The sequence below is a fragment of the Mandrillus leucophaeus genome, unplaced genomic scaffold (genome assembly GCF_000951045.1).
Source record: "Mandrillus leucophaeus isolate KB7577 unplaced genomic scaffold, Mleu.le_1.0 Scaffold714, whole genome shotgun sequence".
Lineage (NCBI taxonomy): Eukaryota > Metazoa > Chordata > Mammalia > Primates > Cercopithecidae > Mandrillus > Mandrillus leucophaeus.
Window position 1 is genome coordinate 410,240 of NW_012107742.1, and position 21,159 is coordinate 431,398.

The window sequence follows — 21,159 nt, forward strand, 5'->3', positions numbered from 1 at the left end:
TTTTTTTGAGACAGAGTCTTGCTCTGTCACCCAGGCTGGATGGAGTGCAGTGGTACAATCTCAGCTCACTGCAATCTCTGCCTCCCGGGTTCAAGCGATTCTCCTGCCTCAGCCTCCTGAGTAGCTGGGACTATAGGTGCGTGCCACCATGCCTGGCTAATTTTTGTATTTCTAATAGAGACAGGGTTTCGCCATGTTGGCCAGGCTGGTCTCGAACTCCTGACCTCAGATGATCCGCCTCGGCCTCCCAAAGTGCTGGGATTACAGGCATGAGCCACCACGCCGAACCGCTTCACTTCTTAAAGGTGGAATTGACTATATACATAGTGACTGCTTGCTTCCTGTTTCCCAGCCAGGTCAGCAATCCTCTGCTCATTGGCCATGGGGCTCTGTCTACTCTGGGGTTGCTGCTGTTGGACTTGGCTGGGGCTGTCCAGAGAACTGAGGATGCAGGACTGGAGCTGGTAGGTGAAGAGGTCAGGTGAAATTCTGGGAGATGTTTCCTGATACTCCAGAATGCAGGTAACCTCTTCCTTCTTACACCTGACCCCCCAATTTGTCTTTGCAGCTGGCATGCCCCGTGCTTCGATGTCTAAGCAACCTGCTAACTGAGGCAGCAGTGGAGACTGTGGGAGGGCAAATGCAGCTCAGAGATGAGCGTGTTGTGGCAGCCTTATTTATCCTTCTGCAGTTCTTTTTCCAGAAACAGCCCAGTCTACTCCCTGAGGGCCTCTGGCTCCTCAACAACCTCACTGGTACGCACCATAGTCTGCCCAGGCCTGGACATTTGGATAATGGGGATATTTCCTCATGGCCTAGGCTGAGGTGGGTAGTATTGGCAGGGGTGGTGGGGGAAAGCAGTTTTTCACCCTGGTACTTCTCTTCCAGCAAACAGTCCTAGTTTCTGTACCTCCTTGCTCTCCCTGGATCTGATTGAGCCCCTCTTGCAGCTGTTGCCAGTATCCAATGTGGTGAGCGTAATGGTATGTATTGGGGTCACTTGAATCCAAGATCTGGTAGTCGGATTGTAGGGGACAGCAGTTCTGAGCCCTCAGATGTACCCTTAGTTGAGAGCCAGCAGGTGGTGGTGTGTGGCCTCAGGGCCCAACCAGTCTAGGTATGTGTCCCTTAAACTGGATTATTTATCCTTGGACAAATCACCTAACCACCTTAAGCTTCAGCCTCCTCACTTATAATTGAGGATAATCTTGCATCATAGGGTAGTTGTAGGAGTATGAGAACATGCATGTAGAAGAGCTTGGCATGGTGCCTGGGCATGTGGCCACCATGTCATATATTTTAGCTATTATGATCTTTGTTTCATTCTTTGTAGACTATATATGTATCTATCTGCAGGTGCTCACAGTTTTGTGCAATGTTGCAGAGAAGGGTCCTGCTTACTGCCAGCGGCTGTGGCCAGGGCCCCTGCTTCCCGCCTTGCTGCACACACTAGCCTTTTCTGACACTGAAGTAGTAGGCCAGAGTTTGGAGCTGCTGCATCTGCTGTTCCTGTATCAGCCAGAGGTATAGGTTTCTGGCCCACATCCTCAGTCACCCCTGTTCTGAAGCCACACAGTAGCTCCCTTCCAGTCCAGTCCTAACTATAGTTCTCTGGGCCTGGCTAACCTATATAGGTTCCATGTCAGAACCTTCATCCTTTTGTGGGGGAATGCACCCTCTAAAGTGGGCTGACCCATGAGGCTGTGGGAATTGAGTCTTAGGACACAGATGAGGTATGCTGAATTTTCTTCCCTGCCCCTAGGCTGTTCAAGTCTTCCTGCAGCAGTCAGGGCTGCAGGCCCTGGAAAGGCATCAGGAAGAGGCCCAGCTCCAGGATCGTGTGTGTGCTCTCCGGCAGACAGCTCTTCAAGGGTGATCTCGTTTCTCAATGTCACTCATTCCCCTCTCTCTTAACATCCAGCTTCTTTGTCCAGTAGAGCCTTTGGAGACAGCAGAGCCTTTGGAGATTTAGGACCATAATGATGTTTCATGTTCTCTGCTCCCATACCTAAGCCAAGACCTTTGGGTCCCAGCCCCTCCTCTTTCACTCAGCACTATCTAGGCAGGAGGACCAAAAGGGACTCAGTTTGGTCTACTTATTCTGGGGCCCTAGAATCCCTGCCCCCCACCCTTCATTTTTGCTTCAGCAGCTGGTAGCTTTTGATGAGTCAGAATAAAGTTTTATTTTTATATTAAGCTACTTTGCCTCAGTGGTTACACAGTAAGGGGTAGAGGGTAGATGAGGACAAGAACACCCTGAGAAAGTATTTTACAGCACAAGTTTTATGAGGAATAGGGGAACACATTTTTTTCACATTATACTAAGTCCAGCAGAGCCCAGGCTCTGGGGCTGTTGCTCTTAATCCTCAGTGGAGGCTTCAGGCTTTACCACTTAGCACGTTCTCCAGGGCTCTGGTTACCTGATCAGCACTGAAGTTGTTCAAAGGGACATTCTTCTCTTGGCCAAATGCTGAGGAGAAAGAGGGAGGTGTCTTTATTTATTCTACACTGTGGAGGCCACTGAAGTAAAATAAAAGATCTTGTCTTTATCTTACAGTTTTGTTAAGATGGGAAGAGTATTAAAGAGATATGATCAAAATATATTTGGTATGCCTAGAATTAATACAATAGGTCTCAAACACATCTAGGAAGCCCAAGTCCAAATAGAATTTTGGCTGATTCTGGATGGCCACAATGGGTTGTTTCAGGGAAGCTTTCAGGGATACTGTAGGCATTTATTACTAACTACTGTGAGCAATGTATTGATGCAATACCTTGGCTAGGTGCCCTTTTTTTTTTTTTTTTTTTTTTGAGATGGAGTCTCGCTCTGTCACTCAGGCGAGAGTGTAGGGGCGCGATCTCCACTCACTGCAACCTCCACCTCCTGGGTTCAAGCAATTCTCCTGCCTCAGCCTCCTGAGTAGCTGGGATTACAGGCACCCGCCACCACGCCCGGCTAATTTTTGTATTTTTAATAGAGACGGGGTTTTACCATATTGGCCAGGCTGGTCTCGAACTCCTGACCTCAGGTGATTCACCTGCTTCAGCCTCCCAGAGTGCTGGGATTACAGGCATGAGCCACCGCGCCCGGCTGGGTACCCATTCTCTAGGCTCCCATAGGCTATCTAACATAATACCCAGCACAATACACCAAAGTTACTCGTGTCTCTCTCCTCCTGTAGTCTACTGGCTTTTGGAAGGAGAAGCTTTTTTCCTCCTCCAATGATTAGTGCATGTCTAATGTCTACTGTGTCTCACAGATGTCTACTGTGAGAACCAATCTGCTTAAGGTGGTCACTCTCCTCCACCTCCTCCTGACATTCCCAGGGCACCATATAGTTAAAAGCTGTGATTAAAATCCTGTTATTCAGTATGTATAAATATTTATTGTATACCTACAATGTGTTAGGCAACATAATAGGAAAATTTCATTTTGCAATACACTGCCATGCCAGTCTTAGAGGGGTAAGTGCATTCTAGGAAAGGGGAACAAATGTAAAGGCTCAAGCCTGTTATACCCTAGCTGCAACACTTTAGATATGTTCCACAAAGTTTTGATTCCATTTTCTAATCTCTACAATGAGAAAAGAAGAACACGCTTCCTCCTAACTAATGAAGGTTAAATGAGTTAGGCAGGGAAGCACTCGGCACAGGACCCAGCTCTGCGTGCTCCAAATTACTGAGATTCTCACATACTACCTGGACTGACACTGGCTACACGTTATTTGGAGAAACTATACTGACTAGCTTCTCTCCTATCTGAAGCCCATTCTTAATTACAAAAACGTCAGTTCCTGATCCCTACGCAGAATTCGGTCAGCCTCCATATTTACGTTGTCCCAATTACAACGCATCATATAACCCTGCGAATATAAATCTATTCATGGAAACAAGATCAACAGCAAGGCTAAAGTCCGAGTTCCAGTTTCTCCACGGGTTTCTGCATGACCTTGGGCAGTCCCTTCTCAAACCCTTGTTCCTCTACCGGAGCCCCAGGCTCCTGGCGTCCCGCACTTACCGTAGCGGGCCCAGAGCTTGGGCTGCACATCGGAGCATTCGCGGATTAGGATGGGTAGGTCGGGATTCGCCTTCTTTAGCTCCACATAGCGTTTCTCAATGAAGTCCCTGCGGGGCCGGAGAGAGCGCCGCGCGTGCTGTGGGCGCCGGCTTCCCTCAACTTCAGGGAGGTCGAGGTCGTGACCCCGGCGTCCCGAAGCCCGCCCGCCTCACCACGCCGCGCCTCACCTGACGCCCTGGCTGCCGGGCGAGCGCTGACATAAGTGGATGCGAATCTCACGCAGGCCCAGCTTTGCCCCGATTGCTCGACTCGCTGCGGCCGCCGCCATCTTGGCTAATACCGAAGTCCCCAGTTCCAGGTCTTCGGGCCAAGTTCTTCGGTCTGACCAATCGCGGACCCTTCAGCCTAGGCCTTGGGCCAGATGACGCAGGGGCGGAGTAAAGCTTGGCCAATGATATAAAAGTATTGTAGGACCTCTGCGAGGTCAATTTCTTTGCGCTCGGGGTTGGTCAGAGGGAAAAACAGGAAGCGGAAAGGCTACGAACGCAAAGCAGTGTGGGTTGATTCTGAGGTGCACTGTGGGAAAGGGCTTGTCCCTGCGGTGTTGCTGTTGGAGACTTGATTGTTGGTGACAGCGAAACAACGATAACAAAATGCCAGAGCGAGATAGTAAGGCTCAGGCCATCCTTTATTTCTTCCCCATGGCACTTGGGGCATTTGGCGCATTATTGTAGCTTCTGAGCTTAAACCGGGTGTGTGTGTGTGTATGTGTGACGCTTGAGCCCGGCGAAGCCGTAGGGTCGTAGATGAAGCCGACGGCTCCGAACTCCGGCCCCAGTCCTCATTCCTACTCCAAGTGATGATGGGCAGCTTTTGTCTGTGGATCGCTTTCCCCCAGTATTGTCCCCATACTTAATCTGGGTTGCGCGTATTCATCTTTTACGTAGTATTTTAGACGTGATTTTCCGGAAGTCTCTGATCTTCCAGCGCAGGATTAGGGTCCTTTGCTTTGTGCTCCCACAGCTTCTTGTAGTTTCCCATTTCAGCACTTATTACATTGTGTTGACACTGCCGCTGTTCTTCCTTTTGTTCTGTATTGTTCACTATTATATCTCAAATTTTTGCATAGGAACTGACACATAAGAGCCTGATTAAATTAACGTCAATTCTTTTTGTCAGGTGAGCCGTTCTCCAACCCTTTGGCGCCCGATGGCCACGATGTGGATGATCCTCACTCCTTCCACCAGTGAGTATTTTGTGCTAGGACCATGGAAATGAGTTGGGCGATGAATAGAGAGGTGGTGGTGATGGTCAAAGAATTCTGAATGTCTTGTCATCAAGGATGGTCAAAAATTATACCCGCTGGCCCTTTATCTCTGTGAGCCTTAATTGGATCAGGCCAAGTGCATAAGGGTATTAGAAGGGAAATTCCTGCAGGAAAGGGGTTAAATTTTTTGTTTTTTTTTAAAAATACGTGTTGTGTAATTACACATTATATAGGAATTACTTCTTCCGATAGAAAATTAAAACATAGGAAATAAGGGTAAAATCTTTTTTTGTTTTTTTTTGAGACTGAGTTTCGCTCTTGTTGCTCAGGCTGGAATGCAATGGCGCGATCTCAGCTCACCACAACCTCCGCCTCCCAGGTTCAAGCAATTCTCCTGCCTTAGCCTCCCGAGTAGCTGGGATTATAGGCATGTTCCACCACGCCCGGCTAATTTTGTATTTTTAGTAGAGATGGGGTTTCTCCATGTTGATCAGGCTGGTCTTGAAATCCCGACCTCAGGTGATCCATCTGCCTCTGCCTCCCAAAGTGGTGGGATTACAGGCATGAGCCACTGTGCCCGGCCCATCTTTGATAACATCCCCAATTCATGTTTGGTAAAATCATCTTTGATAACGTCCCTTATTCCAGTCCATTTTTTTTTTTTTTTTTTTTGAGACGGAGTCTCACTCTATTGCCCAGGCTGGAGTGGAGTGATGCAGTCTCGGCTCACTGCAACCTCCGCCTTCTGAGTTCAAGTGATTCTCCTGCCTCAGCCTCCCAAGTAGCTGGGACTACAGGCATATGCCACCACACACTGATTCTTCTTTTTTTTTTTTTTGTATTTTTAGTAGAGACAGGGTTTCACTATGTTCGTCAGGCTGGTCTTGAACTCCTGGCCTGAAGTGATCCACCCGCCTCGGTCTCCCAAAGTGCTGGGATTGCAGGCATGAGCCACCATGCCCAGCCTCAGTCCTTTTCTTAGAAGTAACCACAGTTACCTTTTTTTGTGTATCTTTTCCTCCTGTTGCCCAGACTGAAGTTCAATGGCACTATTTCTGCTCACTGCAACCTTTGCCTCCCGGGCTCAGGCAGTTCTGCCTCAGTTTCCCCAGAAGCTGGGATTACAGGTGTGCACCACCATGCTTGGCTAATTTTTGTCTTATTAGTAGAGACAGGGTTTCGCCATGTTGGCCAGGCTGGTCTCGAACTCCTGACCTCAAATGATCTGCCTGCCTCAGCCGCCCAAAGTGCTGGGATTACAGGCGTGAGCCACCGCGCCTGACCCTCCTACTCTTTTTTTAAATGCATTTATATGCATACATGCATATCTGAGGAAAACACAACATTGCTTTGTGATTTAAAATATTTGAGTTAAATGATACTAGGCGTAGGCGGTATATATCATTTTTGCAACTTGCTTCTTTTTAAACCCTGCTCAGTGTTTCTGAGATTATCTTTTATAGCAGTGACAAGCATTCTGTCTTGGCTAAACTTTAGTCAGGTTCCCCAAAGAGTCCTATTTTTCAGCGGGATTCATCCTTGGCCTGCTGAGCACAGTTTTATCAAGGAAATAAACCCCTGCTCCACCCCCATACCTAACCAAGTTGCTTTTAGTAATTTTCTATAAATTCTCACTTGTCCCTGTTGTATTTGGAATTAAGTTCAGTCTCTATTACAATGATCTTGACTCCTGTTACAATAGTCTTCAATAAAGTCTTCCTTGAGGGGAAGAGGAACTTGCTTAGATATCAAGGGTGGGAGAAGAGGAGCTGAGTTGGATATCAAAAGTGGGAAAACTTTCTGTGAACTGACTTAAATTCCTTTTTAAAACCGAGGTCAGCAGGCCAAGGAAGAGCCCTAGTCAGAAGAGAGCTTCAAAGGAGTCTAACTTTAATTTGATCAAGAGAGGAGTCAGTCTTTGTCAGTGTACCAATTAAAATAATCTCTTGTACCATTAGTGCTGTCTTTCCCTCTTTGGGAAACACCATCATGGTTTAGTTAGTCTCCAGCTAATAAACACTTAGTCTGTTTCAGACTGGTTCTTTTCTTTTTTTTATTTTTTTGAGACAGAGTCTTGCTGTTTTTGCCCAGGCTGGAGTGTAATACCTTGATCTTGGCTCACTGCAACCTCCGCCTCCCAGGTTCAAGTGATTCTCCTGCCTCAGTCTCCCGAGTAGCTAGGATTACAGGCGCCCACCACCATGCCCAGCTAATTTTTTTGTATTTTTAGTAGAGACGGGGTTTCACCGTATTGGCCATGCTGGTCTCGAACTCCTGACCTCGGGTGATCCTCCCGCCTCAGACTCCCAAAGTGCGGGGATTATAGGCGTGAGCCACTGCACCCGGCCAGACTGATTATTTTCAAGGCTGTAGTTGAATTTCCTTTACAGGCCTTCTTATATACATATGTCAGTAATTGGCCTGGCTAAATATAAATAAATGGAGTTGCTGACTCGTAGGAGATATATTCTTAAATTTTAACAAATACTGCGAAATTGCCCTCCAAATTGGTTATACTGGTTTACATTCTCATCAGCATTATATGAGAGTATCCCCCTCCCAAATTCTCACTCACACTTGATTTATCAAACTTTTTAGTAGTTAACACTCTGATGCATTAAAAGTGGCATATCTGGTCGGGCGCGATGGCTCACACCTATAATCCCAGCACTTTGGGAGGCCGAGGTGGGCAGATCACCTGAGGTCAGGAGTTTGAGACCAGCCTGGCCAACATGGTGAAACCCCACCTCTAATAAAAATACAAAAATTAGCTGGGTGTGTTGGCAGGCACCTGTAATCCCAGCTACTTGTGAGGCTGAGGCAGGAGAATCACTTGAACCAGGAGGCAGAGGTTGTAGTGGGCTAAGATCATGCCACTGCACTCCAGCCAGGGCAGCAGAGGGAGACTCTGTCTTAAAAAAAAAAAAAAAAAAAGCTGGGTGCTGTGGCTCATCCCTATAATCCCAGCACTTTGGGAGGCCAAGGTGGGCGGATCATAAGGTCAGGAGTTCAAGACCAGCCTGGCCAATATGGGTGACAGAGCGAGACTCCATCTCAAAAAAAAAAGTGTCATATCTTTGTTTTGATTTGTATTTCTCTGATTTCTGTTAATTTAATCATGATTTTTACGTGTTCCTTTTTCATTTCTTACTGAGTCCTAATATTTAAAATCTTTGCCTTTCCTTCTAGATCAAAACTCACCAATGAAGACTTCAGGAAACTTCTCATGACCCCCAGGGCTGCACCTACCTCTGCACCACCTTCTAAGTCACGTCACCATGAGTAAGTCTTTCCGTGATCCAGCCTGTCTCCCAGCCTTTTTCTTGCTCCTTCCTATTTCTTTCTACTGAAGTAGAATGACTTTTAATAGTCCCTCAGGTATTTATGCTGCTCTCTAAAGTTTGAGAACTGCCCACCTACAAATACTGATATGGATTTCTGCTTGATTGAAACTGTTACTTTGGTCAGTATTCTAAGTCTTTCTAAAAATCCTCAAGGAGACTTCTTGGGGTTTCTGGGGCTGTGGCAATATTTTGCTATCAGTGAATTTCTCGTCTGTTCTAGGATGCCAAGGGAGTACAATGAGGATGAAGACCCAGCTGCACGAAGGAGGAAAAAGAAAAGGTGAAGAAAGGGTGAAAGGTTTTAGATTTTAGGATAGACAGTGTTTAGGGGAAAGAAGTAGGGGCTAATTGTGAGGCCAGAAACTAAGATTTTGTCTTGAGGCTCTCTATTTTCTTAATGAAGCATAGTGATACTTAGAGGGCAATAGAGGGCTTTGGAATAGGCCTATCTATATTTTAATCTCATCTTCACTAGTTTCTTGGTGGATAACCTAGGCATTTGCTTAGCCTCTCTAATCCATGGATAGAATGGAGATATAGTAGCAATAATAACTTTTATCAGGATGTCATGAGGATCAGCTGTGAAAGTACATGTAGGCATTTAGCACCAATGCCTGGCATATGGTAACCACCCAATAAATCTTGACTGCCATCATCATCATTATATCATCATCGTTATTTACGTGATACAAAAGTTTCTGGACTTGGTACTTGGCTTTTCCTTTATTCTGAGGGTGGACCAGCAAATAATGCGTTCTTTTCAGCTGAAATTAGAAGGTGGTAAAAATTCAGAAGATTTTCTGATTTTTGTGTGGAAAAGTCTTATATCTGTAGAGAATTAGTAGAGTTGGGTGGTATTAAAAAGTTCTGAAGTGACAGATGGGATGTCCCAAGTTGCCACTGGAAAAGTATATAAACTGGAAGAAGGCATAGTTCTGATTTTTGAGTAACTATGAAGAGGTGGCCAGCAGTTCTATCAGGACAGACATGAGCTTTTCTCCATAGACAGTAGGATGGAGATGTAGGGAAGCAAGCAGGAACAGTTCTGTTGACCTTGAGGTAGCAGCTGATGAACTTTACACATTTGCCTTTCTCTGGTCACAGTTATTATGCCAAGCTACGCCAACAAGAAATTGAGAGAGAGAGAGAGCTAGCAGAGAAGTACCGGGATCGTGCCAAGGAACGTAGAGATGGAGTGAACAAAGATTATGAAGAAACCGAGCTTATCAGCACCACAGCTAACTACAGGGCTGTTGGCCCCACTGCTGAGGCGTGAGTACTGAGGGACCAGGGCATGGTTCCCTCAGCATGCCAGAGTATGCAAATACAATGTGAACTCTTCCTCTTACTTTCCTGCCCTGTAGCCTACAATAAGTGATTTCGGAAGCACTTGCCACCCACAAATGACTGTTCTTTTTTTTTTTTTTTTTTTTTTGAGGTGGAGTCTTGCTTTGTCACCCAGGCTGGAGTGCAGTGATGCGATCTCGGCTCACTGCAAGCTCCGCCTCCCAGGTTCATGCCATTCTCCTGCCTCAGTCTTCCGAGTAGGTGGGACTACAGGCGCCTGCCACCACGCCTGGCTAATTTTTTGTATTTTTAGTAGAGACAAGGTTTCACCGTATTAGCCAGGCTGGTCTCGATCTCCTGACCTCGTGATCCCCCCGCTTCGGCCTCCCAAAGTGCTGGGATTCCAGGTGTGAGCCTCTGCACCTGCCCCCCCTCACTTTTTTATTTTTATTTTTGGGAGATGGAGTCTTGCTCTTGTTGCCCAGGCTGGAGTGCAGTGGTGCGATCTCAACTCACTGCAGCTTCCACCTCCCACGTTCAGGCGATTCTCTTGCCTCAGCCACCCAAGTAGCCGGCTGGACTACAGATGCCCACCACCATGCCCGGCTAAGTTTTGTATTTTTAGTAGAGACAGGGTTTCACCATTTCGGCCAGGCTGGTCTCAAACTCCTGACCTTGTGATCTGCCCGCCTTGACCTCCCAAAGTGCTGGGATTACAGGCGTGAGCCACCACGCCTGGCCAGTACTGTTCTTATGTGGCCTCTTTCATTATACAGGGACAAATCAGCTGCAGAGAAGAGAAGACAGTTGATCCAGGAGTCCAAATTCTTGGGTGGTGACATGGAACACACCCATTTGGTAAAAGGCTTGGATTTTGCTCTGCTTCAAAAGGTGAGTTCTGGTGGTCAAGTGGGGAGTCATACTGTCGTACTGAATGCTCTTGTATGGGTCTGGCAAGATGAGGAGGGAGATTCCTGAGAGTTCAGACTGAGTAGAAGAAGGGCTAAAGGTGGGCCCTCTGAAAAGCTGATTGCTACTTATCCTTCAAGTATCAGGCCAAATTTTATTTCCTTGGAGAAGCCTTCCCTGATCACCCAGGTGTGGTTAAGTGCCTCCCTTCACCTCCCACTTCCTGTACCTTTGCATAGCCCTTCTGTTTCACTTACCACAGCAATTATTGCACTTTGTTGAAATTGTTTAATTTGTCTGTCTCATCTGCTGTAAGCTCCATTAGGGTAAGAACAATATCTGTCATGTTTAATATTATATTCTTAGTTCCTGGTACAGTGTGGTGTAGTGGATGTTCAATAAATATATAAAGTGATTGAATGTCCTAACGCTGCTTGCTTTCCTGTTAGGTACGAGCTGAGATTGCCAGCAAAGAGAAAGAGGAAGAGGAACTGATGGAAAAGCCCCAGAAAGAAACCAAGTAAGTAAATATTACAGAAGGGTTGAGAGTTTAGAAAGGTGGGACTTAAAGTTGGAGCACATTTGGCAAAAATAAAACTTTTTTGTCTTTTCAGGAAAGATGAGGATCCTGAAAATAAAATTGAATTTAAAACACGTCTGGGTGAGTACAGTTTCTATACTAGTGACTCTGCATTGTAGGTGAAATGTAGGGAATTTAATGCTCTGGGAAGGATATGCTTCTCCTTTCCCCCAACCTCCTTTTCTCTTTCTTTTTGAGACAGGGTTTCACTTAATTGCCCAGGCTGGAGTGCAGTGGTGTGATCATGGCTCTCTGCAGCCTTGACCTCCTGGACTCAGCCTCTTGTGTAGCTGGCACCACAGGCATGTGCCACCATACCTAGCTAATTTTTATTTTTTGCAGAGATGGGGCTCTCTGTATATTGCCCAGGCCGGTCTCAAACTCCTGGGCTCAAGTGATCCTCCTGCCTTGACCTTCCAAAGAGCTGTAAGAGTCTTTCTTGGCCCCAAAACAACTAACTCCCATAAAATACTCTAATAGGACTCAGACATAGACTTAATTATTTCATATGTCATTTATGTCTCCTCAGGTACATTGAAAGATTTTTCAGTTTGGGGCTTATGAATTAAAAGAAGTAACATGGTTAGTGATTAAAAGTTCAAAATCTGGAATCGGAGAGACCTGAGTTTAAACCTTGATGATGAAACCGCATTAAGTGTATGATGTTAGGCAACTGACTTTGCTTTCTGTTTGTTCATCTGTAAAACTCGGGTTATTATTTACCACATGACTATTGTAGGGATGAAGAAAAATGAAATCTATAACATGCCTATCATATTGAGCAGGTAGTATAGCTGTTTTTTCCATCATCATCAATATTACCTTAAACTTCATCCTTCTTCCTCAAGACTTAATACAATATAGGTGCATAGTGCCCTTGAAGAGGCAATGTAGAAGAGTGGACAAGAGCCCAGGCTTTGGAGTTACACTGCCTGGTTCCATTCTTTGCTCCATTACTTAGTAGATACATGACTTTAGGTAAATTACTTAAATCTCAGCCATAGTATTCTTATCGGTAAAAAGGATAATGATGTCCACTTCACAGGGCTGTTGTAAAGATTAAGTGAAACAAAGCTTGCATAGCACTTGGCATGGTGGCTAGCACAGAGTAAGCACATAAGTGACAGCTGTTCTTGTAGATCTTGGCTACTTGCTGCTCTTCTTATTGTAGGCCGCAATGTTTACCGAATGCTTTTTAAGAGCAAAGCATATGAGCGGAATGAGTTGTTCCTGCCAGGCCGCATGGCCTATGTGGTAGACCTGGATGATGAATATGCTGACACAGATATCCCCACCACTCTTATCCGCAGCAAGGCTGATTGCCCCACCATGGAGGTGAGTGAATGGAATCCTAAGAGCCTATCATGTGAGCCTCAAGCCTGGGAATCAACCTGGCCTCTGCCCCATGTCCCTCATCCACCATGTCACCAAGTCCTGTTCACTTTTACCTCTTAAATCTCAGCTGAATCCATTCACTTTTCTACTTCTTCACCAATAACATTCCAGTCTAAGCTATAATCATTTGCTAGAACTATTACTATTTTTTTTTTGAGACCAGTTCTCACTCTGTCACCCAGGAAGGAGTGCAGTGGTGCTATCTCGGCTCACTGCAACCTCTGCTTCCCAGGTTCAAGCAATTCTCCTGCCGCAGCCTTCCAAGTAGCTGAGACTACAGGCATTCATCACCACACCTGGCTAATTTCATTTTTAGTAGAGACTGGGTTTTACCATGTTGAGTAGGCGGTTCCTCACCTTAAGTGATCCATCCGTCTTGGCCTCCCAAAGTGCGGGGTTTACAGGCATGAGCCACTGCACCAGGCCTCTGGAACTATTAGGAAGGCTTCTAATTGGTTTCCGCACTTCACTTCCACTTTAATTGGTTTCCGCACTTCCACTCTGATTTGTTATTTTATCTTTTTATTGAGGTGTTCTTCACATGCCATATAATTCATCCTTTAAAAAGAATTTTTTTAAAACATTTTTGTGGGTATATTGTAGGTATATTTATTTATGAGGTACATGAGATATTTTGATACAGGCATATAATGCATAATAATCACATCATGGAAAATGGGGTATCCATCCCCTTAAACATTTTATCTTTTATGTTACAAACAGTCCATTTATACTCTTTCAGTTGTTTTATAATGTGTAATTATTCCTGCCTATAGTCACCCTGTTGTGCTATCATATAGTAGGCCTTATTCATTCTTTCTTTTTTGTTACCTATTAACTACCCCTACCTCCCCTACCCTTCTGAAATATACAGTTTGGCTGGGTGCAGTGGCTCACGCCTGTAATCCCAGCACTTTGGGAGGCTGAGGCGTGAGGATCACTTGAGGTTAGGAGTTCAAGACCAGCTGGGCCAACATTGTAAAACCCCATCTCTACTACAAATTAGCCAGGCCTGGAGGCATGTGCCTGTCATCCCGGTTACTCGGAAGGCTGAGGCATGAGAATTGCTTGAACCCAGAAGATAGAGGTTGCAGTGAGCCAAGATTGTGCCACTGCATTCTAGCCTGGGTGACAGAGTAAGACTGTCTCCAAATAAATAAATAAAATGTAAATTTTTGTCTCACTACAGTTTAGCAGCTTTTAGTGGTATCTCATTCTTAGGATAAAGAGCAAAATCTTTACCGTACCTGTGAGCCTCTGCAACATCTGGCCTTTCTAGAATGTTCTAGACTCCTTTCTTGAATGTTCTTGATTCACTTTTGATGCAGGACTTTTGTGCAGGGCTGTTTTATCTCTCTGAAATATCCTTTCACAGCACTTCCTTTCCGTCCCTTCACCTACTGTATTGTAATTCAGTCTTTAGTTTGTTAAGTGAATGAATGAATAAATGAAGAGATTCCTGCTCAGTGGTTTAACATTCTTGTTTCTTGCTATTTTCAGGCCCAGACCACACTGACCACAAATGACATTGTCATTAGCAAGCTTACCCAGATCCTTTCATACCTGAGGCAGGGAACCCGTAACAAGAAGCTTAAGAAGAAGGATAAAGGTACCTGGAGGGTTAGAGAGAGAAACCTTACCTACAGAGGGCATTTGGTGGTAAAACCAAGGTCTCCTGGAGCTGTCTCCAGAATATTGAGAGGCTCCTGGGAAGCAGAGAAAAATGGGAGTACTAGAGCATTGGCAAGGAGACAGTTACAGCCAGATTCTGTCTCCTTAATCTACCTAAGAAGCAATGGTCAGGTCTGAAGCATGAGGGATGGAGAGTGGGTAGCTTATGTCCCATTTATTTATTTATTTTTTTAAAGATATTTTGGTGAAAACCAGAAAACCTAGATAAATTCTAAAAAGGCTCTAACACTTGACCCACATTTTATTTTATTTTATTTATTTATTTTTGAGACAGAGTCTCGCTCTGTCACCGAGGCTGGAGTACAGTGGTGTAATCTCGGCTCACTGCAACCTCTGCCTCCTGGGTTCAAGTGACTCTTCTGCCTCAGCCTCCCAAGTAGCTGGGACTATAAGCACGCGTCGCCATGCCTGGCTAATTTTTTTATTTTTAGTAGAGATGGGGTTTCACCATATTGGCCTGGCTGGCCTCGAACTCCTGACCTTGTGATCTGCCCACATCGGCCTCCCAGAGTCCTGGGATTACAGGCATGAGCCACTGCTCCTGGCCTTATTTTTATTATATTTATTTATTTATTTAGAGATGAGTCTCGTTCTGTTGCCCAGGCTGGAGTGCAGTGATGCCATCTTGACTCGCTGCAACCTCTGCCTCCTGGGTTTAAGCAATTCTCTTGCCTCAGCCTCTTGAGTAGCTGGGATTACAGGTGCCTGCCATCACACCTGGCTAATTTTTTTGTACTTTTATTAGAGATGGGGTTTCACCATATTAGCCAGGCTGGTCTTGAACTCCTGACCCCAAGTTCAAGATTCGCCTCAGCCTCCCGAAGTGCTAGGATTACAGGCGTGAGCCAGCGCACTCAGCCTTGACCCACATTTTAAACAGAAGATGTTTAAAAGGGCATTAAGAGCTGGAGAGGATGGTGAAGTTCAGTGGAAATTAACTGAGGAGTATGTTCCTGACTCCCCTCTTTAAATTTCAGGGAAGCTAGAAGAGAAGAAACCTCCTGAGGCTGACATGAAGTATGTATCCTAGCCCCTGGCATCTGATCAGAGGGAGGGGGTCTCTGCATTTCTTGCATCTGGCATTTTAGGGAGGCATTGACATGAGAATCTGGAGAAATGGTCAGGGGAAGCGAAGCTGTGTGTGTGAATTTGGCCAGCTAGTGATCTCCATTTTCCCAGTATTTTTGAAGATATTGGGGATTACGTACCCTCCACAACCAAGACACCTCGGGACAAGGAGCGGGAGAGATATCGGGAACGGGAGCGTGATCGGGAGAGAGACAGAGACCGTGACCGAGAGCGAGAGCGAGAACGAGATCGAGAACGAGAGCGAGAGCGGGACCGGGAGAGAGAAGAGGAAAAGAAGAGACACAGCTACTTTGAGAAGCCAAAAGTAGATGATGAGGTGAGATGTGGGCCCTTAGTACCAGATGATGGAGTTGCCCCTCTCTGGAAATGTGAGCAAGGTTGGGTAAGGAATTGATTCAAACTTGAGGGAGGGATGAGTACGAATCTCTCATGGTAACACTAACCTTACATTTTGTGTTCTTTCCAGCCCATGGATGTTGACAAAGGTGAGTTGTATCCACAGCATCTCACAGTTGCTCTAGCAGTCCTGCTTTCCCCTGGGCTGAGAGTCTGACCTAGGGCTCAGAACTGGCAACGGTAGGATTTGGGGACTTCCTGGTTCTGGGTTCTTCTAAGAACCGTGTCTTGCTTTATGGAATAGGTGGAGTTCCCTCCACCTTCCTGGGCCATGGCAGGGCATATTTGGTCTTAGATATAATTCCTGTGGCCCTGGGGTTCTGAGGAGGTGAGGTAGAGGTCAAGTATGGAATGTTCTGGATACCCTACCCTAATCTCAACCAGAGTAACTCATTATTTATTGGAGTTTGTTTAAGACTTTGTCAGACAAATGGGTTCTGTGCCTTAAAAAATGTTTCTTAGGCCGGGCGCGGTGGCTCACGCCTATAATCCCAGCACTGGGGGGCCGAGACGGGCGGATCACGAGGTCAGGAGATCAAGACCATCTTGGCTAACACAGTGAAACCCCGTCTCTACTAAAAATACAAAAATTAGCCGGGCGTGGTGGCGGGCACCTGTAGTCCCAGCTACACGGAAGGATGAGGCAGGAGAATGGCGTAAACCCAGGAGGCGGAGCTTGCAGTCAGTGAAGATCGTACCACTGCACTCCAGCCTGGGCGACAGAGCGAGACTCTGTCTCAAAAAAAAAAAAAAAAAATGTTTCTTAAGTGTGTTGTGGGGAGGAGGTTGTGAGAGCCTCAGTTCAAGGTCTGGGCAGAGTTCTCTTTTTCTCCTAGGACCTGGGTCTGCCAAGGAGTTGATCAAGTCCATCAATGAAAAGTTTGCTGGGTCTACTGGCTGGGAAGGCACAGAATCATATCCTTTATTTTAATGTGTTCCTGGGTTCCAGAGAACTGATCTGTTTACTCCAACCCCCTCTGCCTGCCTGCTCCCTCCTACCCCGCCCCACTCCTTCCCTTTTATGCTGAATTTTGACAGAATGAAACCATCTCTTGTTCCTTCCCAGAGCACCCGTAACAGCTCACAGCCCTCTCAGAATTTTCATGTTGGGGCTTCTAGCCCTTGGTCCCTCCTCGCTGAAGCTTTACAGCAATAGGTGGAATCCTGTCTAGTGTTTTCTTTAACATAGCATATGCTGAAGAAACCAGAAGACAAAAAGCAGCTGGGAGATTTCTTTGGCATGTCCAACAGTTATGCAGAGTGCTACCCAGCCACGTATGTGAAACCTGGTTAAGGAAGGAGGCTGGATGATTGGGGAACAAGTTGGGGGTGAAATGGAAATTTGATTTGCTAAGTTCCAGGGCTACTTTTTTTTTTTTTTTTTGAGACAGAGTCTCACTCTGTTGCCCAGGCTGGAATGCAATGGTGTAATCTCGGCTCACTGCAACCACCACCTCCCGGGTTCAAGCAATTCTCCTGCTGCATCCTCCCAAGTAGCTGGGATTATAGGCATGCATCACCACACCTGGCTAGTTTTTGTATTTTTAGTAGAGATGCAGTTTCACCATGTTGGCCAGACTGGTCTTGAACTCCTGACCTCAAGTAATCTGCCTGCCTCAGCCTCCGAAAGTGTGGGGATTACAGGAGTGAGCCACTGCACCTGGCCCAAGGCTACTTCTTACTTGGATGAACTACTTTATTAGGCTTTGAGTGGGAGGTCAAGGGGGTGGTCATTCCTATGCAGATAGCCTCTTAGTCGGGTAGGGTTTCCAGATGAAGCATAGGGTCAGGGTGTTTAACTGTTTAACTCTTGCTTCTCCTTAGGATGGATGACATGGCTGTGGATAGTGATGAGGAGGTGGATTATAGCAAAATGGACCAGGTATGTAGTTAGAAGGATGGTGGGCGCCTTTGGGTAGTTATTATTATTATATTTTTTTACATATATCTCCTTCCCCACTCCTAAAAAATCTGTCTCATTTACTGGGCTCCACCCTCCTCTAGTTGCAGCAGTAGAAACAGCAGCATTGAGGGTCATGAGCAGCTTAACTATTTCAGAGTCTTTGCACAAGATCAAATGACATAGGGTCAAAAATCTATTTTTTATTTCCTATAGCAAAGTGCCACGCTTTGATTCCCACGGTAGGCAGTAAGCAAGCATCAATGCATAAGTAGAAAGGGCAGAAAAAATTGCAGTCTTTGGAAAATAACTAAATTTTATTCTAGCCGGGATTGAAGTTTTCCTCTAAGTCTTAAGCAGAATTAAAAAGAAAAAACCACTAATGCCACTAATAGTGAAGAAATCTCTATTCGTCCCCTGAGTTATTAGTATTGAAATAGCATAGTTTAATCTTGGAGCCTTGTTTAATCCTGCCTCTACCATTTATTAGTTTTGTGAACTTGCCAAGTTCTTTTACTGTTTATGCCTCAATTTCCTCATCAGGAAATGGAGAGAAGTGTAGTTCCCTCTTCATAGATTTTTTAATGAGAATTAAATGAGATAATGCAATTAGTGTACAGAATAATGCCTGTCACATAGTATGTAATAGGCATTTATTATTACATATCAGGGTATGATTTATGAATTGTGGAACCTGGGATTATGGGAGAGTCTGGCTTCAATCAAGGGCTGAAATTCCATTTCCACTGACATCTTTTCCTTCCCCATCCCCCCATTCTGTCCTGCAACAGGGTAACAAGAAGGGGCCCTTAGGCCGTTGGGACTTTGATACCCAGGAAGAATACAGCGAGTATATGAACAACAAAGAGGCTTTGCCCAAGTGAGTCGGTACTGAATATGGGCAAGGTGTGAGGAGGGGTGTGGGGATTTGGTGGAATAGTGCACATAAGGTTAGAGGGTATGGTCTGGCTGAGATATTCCCAATTAAGTTCTTTGCCCACAGGACCCTGGGAAAACCTCGCCACTGCTATGCAGTCTCTGATGCATTCTTTGCCAACTGTGCTTTTTTTCAGGGCTGCATTCCAGTATGGTATCAAAATGTCTGAAGGGCGGAAAACCAGGCGCTTCAAGGAAACCAATGACAAAGCAGAGCTTGATCGCCAGTGGAAGAAGATTAGTGCAGTAAGTAGGATGGTCCCTTGGGTGGGAGGGTTTCAGCTGGGAGAAGACATTAGCCTACAGATTCAGGAACAGGCAAGGGGCTGGAGAGCCATGGAAATGAGAGGTCAGCCTTGGGCCTCAGGTGAGCTTAGATGGGCAGCTTGGTGATAGACTATCCTGTTCCTTTTGCAGATCATTGAGAAGAGGAAGAAGATGGAAGCTGATGGGTGAGCGGCATTATTCTTCCTCTGGGGGACTGGTGGGAATTGCTTAGTGTATTGATCTTATGCTGACCCATTTCTCCTTCCATTGCAGGGTTGAAGTCAAAAGACCAAAATACTAATCACCAGTTACAACCGGAGACCCTCCACAAGGATATGCTTCCCACTGTTTTCTTTCTACAATTTCCAAAGGTTGCAAGATATTTTTTGGTGGATGAATATAAAATTTTATTGTGTAATTACTTGGTTCCATTAAAATTGGTTAACTTGCTAGCTTCTCTGTTGAGCATGCCCCCTCCAGTGCCCTTGAAGCACCAAGAACACTAATTCCACTGGTTACATAGAATCACATGCAGAAAGCCATCAGTCCTTTCCTGAGCTGTGGTTCTAGATTGCTAGACATGAAGGATGCTTTCTAGCCAGTGTGCCCAGTAGAGAAGGGAATAATGATCCTCACTGATGGGCAAGAGGTGGATAGAGGAATGTAAGGATGATTGGTTTCAAATGTAAGACTCATTCAGGCCCATCTTCAGGCCTAGTCCCTGGACAAAGATTTCCTGGATCCTGCAGTCAGCCTAATGGGCTGCTAATCTGATCCCCAGGCTGTGAAGGACTGGGCTCTGGATGAAGGCATCTAATGAAAATCACTTATGGGTGAGAACCAAAACCTTTTATGAGTTTATGTCTTCCTATGAGCTTTATTAATGTTGAGTGCAAATCACTGCCTCCTTGGCTAAAGGTGTAACCTTAGGGAAGTGCTTCGGGTTTAGAGCTGATATAGTGTGGCCCTGCAGGTACAGGAATTCCTATCCTAGGCCAGAAGGGTTTGGTGCCCTTCATCACCCTGAAACATTTGCCAAGGCCCAGAATAGGTCTGTTGGCCTTTGAATCACACCATTCCTTTCCCTGTTCTTCCTTTCTGCTCCTTACCAGCACTTTGGTCTGGTGCGCATCATTAGGTGTCACTACTGCTTCCTGGCTGGATGCCAGGCTGCCACTGTCTACCCTGAGCCCAAGATTTGTGGCCTCACCACATCCAAGAAAGCTAGAAAGTCACCTTAGCCATTGCCTTGTCTTTGACTGTATTCACCTTGGTAGGACAGGTATTTTTGAGGAAGCCAGCATTGTGCATTGCACATAAGAGGCTGAAATTGGGCCTTGCTGCACTAGCACCTAGAATGGCTAATTTCAGACAAATGACACCATGGTTCCATGGATGTAGGCAGCAGTCCCAATTATTAAAAATGGTCGCAGAGACATGGCACAGAAGACGACATCTGGAGAGTCACTAAAAGCAAGACCTGGGGGTTGACTGTTGGTTTAAAATTCAGTTTCTGAGGCCAGGCTCGATGACTCATGTCCACAGTCTCAGTGCTTTGGGAGGCCAAAGCAGGAGAGTCGCTTGAGGCCAGGAGTTCGTGAGCCTATAGCTATGCAGGAGGATCGAACCGAAGAGTTCAAGGCTGTGGTGAGCTATCATCACACCACTGCATTCCCAGCCTGGGTGACAGCAAAACCTTGATTTAAAAAAAGAAGAGGCTGGGCGCAGTGGCTCACGCCTATAATCCTAGCACTTTGGGAGGCTGAGGCGGGAAGACAGGTCAAGACTTCAAGGCCAGGCTGGGCAACACAGTGAGAGTTAAGTTTCTATAAAACATACAAAAATTGGCCAGGCGCGGTGGCTCACACCTGTAGTCCCAGTACTTTGGGAGGCCGAGGCGGGCGGATCACAAGGTTAGGAGTTTGAGACCACCCTGGCCAACATGGTGAAACCCTATCTCTACTAAAGATACAAAAAATTAGCTGGGCGTGGTGGCATGCACCTGTAGTCCCATCTACTCGGTAGCCTGAGGCAGGAAAATCGCTTGAACCTGGGAGAAGGAGGTTGCACTGAGCCGAG

The 21,159-nt window shown here is 45.9% G+C and overlaps 3 protein-coding genes across 6 annotated transcripts in view; 2 read left to right on the forward strand and 1 right to left on the reverse strand.

Moving 5' to 3' along the window:
• The window catches only part of TMCO6 (transmembrane and coiled-coil domains 6), a 6,020-nt gene extending 3,820 nt beyond the window's left edge, over nucleotides 1-2,200 (forward strand). For all 3 annotated transcript variants that reach the window (XM_011965073.1, XM_011965070.1, XM_011965072.1), the window contains 5 exons: nucleotides 353-464; nucleotides 569-755; nucleotides 889-983; nucleotides 1,357-1,524; nucleotides 1,763-2,200. In XM_011965073.1, coding sequence (XP_011820463.1) covers nucleotides 353-464; nucleotides 569-755; nucleotides 889-983; nucleotides 1,357-1,524; nucleotides 1,763-1,876 — 676 coding nt within the window. In that variant the 3' untranslated portion in view covers nucleotides 1,877-2,200. The remainder of the gene's footprint in view (nucleotides 1-352; nucleotides 465-568; nucleotides 756-888; nucleotides 984-1,356; nucleotides 1,525-1,762) is intronic.
• NDUFA2 (NADH dehydrogenase (ubiquinone) 1 alpha subcomplex, 2, 8kDa) overlaps nucleotides 1-4,784 on the reverse strand; it is a 9,517-nt gene extending 4,733 nt beyond the window's left edge. The window contains exons 1-3 of one of the 2 annotated variants that reach the window (XM_011965069.1): nucleotides 4,246-4,784; nucleotides 4,019-4,125; nucleotides 2,159-2,470 (exon numbers count right to left, since the gene is read on the reverse strand). In XM_011965069.1, the coding sequence (XP_011820459.1) occupies nucleotides 2,379-2,470; nucleotides 4,019-4,125; nucleotides 4,246-4,346 (300 nt within the window). In that variant the 5' untranslated portion in view covers nucleotides 4,347-4,784 and the 3' untranslated portion in view covers nucleotides 2,159-2,378. Of the gene's footprint in view, nucleotides 1-2,158; nucleotides 2,471-4,018; nucleotides 4,126-4,245 lie in introns of those variants that run through there. The other variant, XM_011965068.1, reaches the window with a different exon arrangement.
• IK (IK cytokine, down-regulator of HLA II) lies at nucleotides 4,542-19,532 on the forward strand. Its single transcript, XM_011965067.1, is given in 20 exon segments — nucleotides 4,542-4,687; nucleotides 5,198-5,264; nucleotides 8,475-8,567; nucleotides 8,850-8,909; nucleotides 9,734-9,901; nucleotides 10,693-10,807; nucleotides 11,275-11,345; nucleotides 11,440-11,486; nucleotides 12,577-12,740; nucleotides 14,301-14,409; nucleotides 15,470-15,509; nucleotides 15,672-15,897; nucleotides 16,048-16,066; nucleotides 16,814-16,911; nucleotides 17,167-17,252; nucleotides 17,802-17,859; nucleotides 18,669-18,757; nucleotides 18,951-19,059; nucleotides 19,231-19,265; nucleotides 19,354-19,532. Coding segments are annotated over 20 exon segments (1,698 nt in total). The 5' UTR covers nucleotides 4,542-4,671; the 3' UTR covers nucleotides 19,382-19,532.
• The last annotated feature ends 1,627 nt before the right edge of the window (nucleotides 19,533-21,159 follow it).